Source organism: Centruroides vittatus, unplaced genomic scaffold, assembly GCF_030686945.1.
Source record: "Centruroides vittatus isolate TY-2023 unplaced genomic scaffold, ASM3068694v2 contig_1972, whole genome shotgun sequence".
Classification (NCBI taxonomy): domain Eukaryota; kingdom Metazoa; phylum Arthropoda; class Arachnida; order Scorpiones; family Buthidae; genus Centruroides; species Centruroides vittatus.
Window position 1 is genome coordinate 37,927 of NW_027121212.1, and position 4,502 is coordinate 42,428.

The window sequence follows — 4,502 nt, forward strand, 5'->3', positions numbered from 1 at the left end:
TAATTTGTAGTTATTCGTTTTCTTAAAATTTTTCTTTTTACGCCTCAGGGACGATCTGGCATACGACGTTTACGACGGCGAAGATGATGGAATCTTGGTGGAACCTTTATCTCCAATCGTTATCTTTCACGCCGCTTTCGATCACAAACGAAACTGGGCAGACATAGCTAACGAAATAGCCGAAAAAACTGTTAGAAAGGTAAACATTTCTGTCGATTTAAGTATACTAAAAGTGAATAACTAAGTTTCTGTATTGCAGGTATTCGTGTTAGACATGAGGGATCACGGTGAATCGCCTAAGACTTCTACCATGAATCACGAAAACAATGTTCGCGATCTGGAAAATTTTTTAAACAAGTTAAACCAACCTTGCGTTCTTATAGGGCACAGTTTAGGAGGGACGGCAGCCATAGATCTGGCTTTTAAACAGGTTTGTTTCTTCAATCACTTCTTCTGAAACATCTTTATACTCGACGTTTCTTCATTTCACCCCTTTTCATTTAGCCTCATCTAGTTAAAGATCTTATTATGATCGACATATCTCCATTGAGATATCCAGAAAGTGAGGAAGAATACGGAGCATTGGTGTGTAAAAATTTAAAAGTAATGTTGTTAAAACTTCCAAAAGAATTAAGTCTCTTCAAAGCTCGAACCATACTTGAAAATGAAATGCACAAATCTGTAAAGGTAAGTTAATTTGTAACGGAAGAAAATAGTATAATTTAAGAGATAAATGGGATAAGAACAAGAAATGAATAACATTACATTCGATATCACTGAATAAACATCGATTTTTTTCTATTTTTCTTCTGTGTCTAATAAAAAATTTAGGTTAATGTTACCTATGGTTCCATAATGGCGACTCGTCTCTGATTCCAGCAAATAAAAGAAAGGAAACAGTGAGGACGCACGTTCTAACCTAACCTATTCGAATAACTTTGTTGGTAATAATTATGGTAATTTATTAGAATAGGTTAGGTTAGAACGTGCGTCCCCACTGTTTCCCATTTGCTGGAATCAGAGACAAGCCGCCATTTTGGAACAATAGGTAACATTAACTGAAATTTAGTATAGGTAGAGAATTGATGGAAAGTGCTCAGGCAGAGAGAGACCTATCAGTATCATGTATGCAACTTGTGCGACACTACCAAATCCTCCAGACCTATGAAGTTTTCTTTACGCGAAACACTAATACAGGATTTTATAATTGAAACTCATCTCTTAAATGAACTTTCCATTTCAGTGTTCGAGCCTTGTGAAAATCGTTTCTTCTAATTTAATAAAAAAGGAAGAAGGTTGGAAATGGAATGTAGGCATTGACGTATTGCAGAAGTTATCAGAGGTTAAAGCAATGAAAAATGTATATCCAATAAGGGGCTCATACGATGGAAAGTGTCTTCTTATTCATTCTGACACTTCGCAATATGTCATGTAAGTCAGGTTTATGGTAATTTCCAAATAAAATAAGAATACGGTATAATCGAAATTAAATAAATTTAAGTTAATTATTTATTACATTCACCGTAAACAATGTTATGCCTGGTGTTAAAAACTTGATGAATCGACTTCTATTGCTTCCATTACAAGTGTTTTATTTTCACCCTTCACGTTTTAAATTATCTATATATATATATATATATATATATATATATATATATATATAAATCCCATTGAACGCGTGCCAGTCTGTCCGCGTAACGGTATGCAAAAAACGGGCACTAGAGGCGCCCCTATCGTGTGTCATATTTCAAACATTTAAATTAACAATATAAATTATTATTTAGATTAACACTCACTAGGGGTGCCCTAGCGAATGTTACCAGCGAAGGTAAATAAACAAATGAAACTATTTTAAAGTATTTATAGAATGTTTAATAACACTAAATAACAATTTTTAATTATCATGAAATTTGTAAAGAACGTCCACTAGGGGGCGTCCCGGGGCTCCTAGTATTGTTAGAATCTGTTCTATAATGAAAGATAATTTGTTACGTGCAATGTGTTTTATGAAGTGTATCACTTCCTGAATGAGGAGTGGCTGTTTTTCTCACATCACACTTAAAATTTTAAATTTGAAGGGAAATTTTATGTACTAAAACGGATTTTTTTTTACTATTTCAGACCTAAATATGACTACGAAATGTTGAAGACGCTGTTTCCTAAAATAAAGATTACGTGTTTTAAAAATTGTAGCCATTGGATCCACGTGGAAAAGCGAAACGAATTAATATACGAAATTGTTCAACATTTAAATCATCACTGATGAAAATTATTTAAGAAATGTCGAAGTTATATATAAATTATTCTGAAAAAATGTGCTAGGGCTTGGGAATTACAAAATCATTGATAAAAATCCGTGTAACTTTTTATTAAAATATTCAGACAGTTGACGTTTTTGTCGTGTTCTCTTAGTAGTCAAAACACTGATTTTCGTATAAGTAAATATAAAGTACAGATAAAAACGAGAGATAAAATCGCGAGACCTTCTAACACAAAGAACAAAATGGGTCATTATTAGATTACAATACTTAAAATTATTCGAAAGAAGTGTTGTTCTATGTATACTAGTTTAGGTATAAAAGCTATAAGTGCAATACTTATTATAATTGTGAGATCCCCAGGGTGGTAACCGTGTTTTATATCTAAAAACCGTCCACCGCTTACTGGGCTACGATCGTAAATCGGCCTCTCATGACAACAAGTTTAATTTAATAAGTTCTCTTCTCTTCTCTTAATAACTAGCTTAATTCTAATACCTAACACACGAGAGAGAGAGTTTACAATAATTGACTTGAAGCTTATAGTGTACTACCTTGATAATATGTAGACTAGTAGAAATACTTGGTCTTTGTAGTCTTCTAATAAATATTCATCTTATTCGTAGTTCTCAAATACTTCTGATAGGCACATAATTAAAAGTCTTTGATCTTCTACTTGAAACATAAGTAATATATATGGAGTATACCTTATTTACTTTTTACTGTGAAGAAGGGTTTCGGTTAACTCCTAAAACAGGATTTATGTGGAGAACTCCTAGCTTGTCCTTTACTGCACGAAGCTTTCGGTGAACTCCTATTTATATTGGAGGACCAACCCTTGTTTCTACTACGAAAGCTGAGGATGGACTCCTCGATTTGGGCGCGAAACTTGATAATATTCTTCGCAGTTTACCCAATCAAATCCTTTCAATCTTAAATCATAACAGGGTTGAAAGGAGTGAAATCTGCTTGAGGTCAACGTGACAAATCGATGACAAACGATCTTTAAATCGGAAACTAAGCCGCGACTCCACTAGCCGTAAAAGGCCGAAACCCGGCTTTCCCGAGCGTCTGTCACGTAAAAATTGCCTGTCAATCGTTAAACTATGACGAAACTGCTTAAAGCCAAGCTTATTACGATTCACGCACTTTTACGGCTAGTGGTGTCGCCCTCTTCCTAGTATTCGAATCTGTGTGTAACAAGTATCCTCTCTTAACTTAATTTATAAATTTAAGATATTTCTGGTCCTTCCTAAGTTAAATTATTACAATACCCAATTCGGAACATCATCTAACAACAGATTGTACAAAAATTAGGACCTTTGATGTTTATTTTTAACAGTTACTATGTAAAGGGGGCAAAATGACAACATTGTGTTATCAGTCATCACATCAATTTCTGTCTACACTTCCTTCTAACATCTGCGTAGTTATCAAACAAAAATCTTTTAGATATAAATTTTAAATAAGATATATTTTAAACCAATTTTTTTAAGAAATAAAAGGGCCAAATCTCACATAATTATCGATTGTACAGTACATTTTATGATCATATTGAATAGAAAAATTGACAATATTCTTCTCCTAAAAGAATTCCATTTCAGAAATCAAATGTTTTATCTTCATTGAAGTAGTAGGTTTATCGTTGAATTGTATTATAACACTATATATAAGTACAAAACCCAATGCTGTAAAGGTGTTACAACTACCTCAATATGAATAATTTTTTCTACTTATCGAAATAACTGGCATCATCCCTTCATACGCTGCCCAGAATGAGAAATGTCGACATATTTCTGTCGTGTATAATTTACTTCCTTCTAGATATATATCTAAATATATACACCGAGGCCGAATGGCCGAGTGGTCAAGGTAACAGCCTACCGCTCTGGGGGACCCGGGATCCGATCCGAACCGTTCGAATAATCCCCAGGAATTTTTCGGGGGGTGGTCCGTTCAGATATGTCGGGCCCCTGTCCCTCATCACCCGGTCGCCTGGCCGAACCCATAATGGGCCTACTAAAAGAGGCCCTCTTAGTGCCCACAGGGAAAGAGTAAATATATATATATATATATATATACACCCCAATACTGTGAGCGAAGCCACCCGGCTGCTAACTTCGATTTTAAGCTATTTTATAATTAGAGAGTAGATAAACAGAGTGATTACAGAAATAATAATAATAATTGGAAGAAATTTTAGACCTATAAATTCTCACTGTCGCTGTCTGTCATTTCTTAATC

At 34.3% G+C, this 4,502-nt stretch overlaps 1 protein-coding gene across 1 annotated transcript; it reads left to right on the forward strand.

The window, feature by feature from the left end:
• Window positions 1-274: 274 nt before the first annotated feature.
• LOC136970428 (sn-1-specific diacylglycerol lipase ABHD11-like) lies at window positions 275-2,263 on the forward strand. Its single transcript, XM_067264865.1, has 4 exons — window positions 275-430; window positions 505-687; window positions 1,244-1,431; window positions 2,122-2,263. The coding sequence occupies exons 1-4, from the start codon at window positions 275-277 to the stop codon at window positions 2,261-2,263; spliced, it is 669 nt and encodes a 222-aa protein (XP_067120966.1).
• Window positions 2,264-4,502: the final 2,239 nt, after the last annotated feature.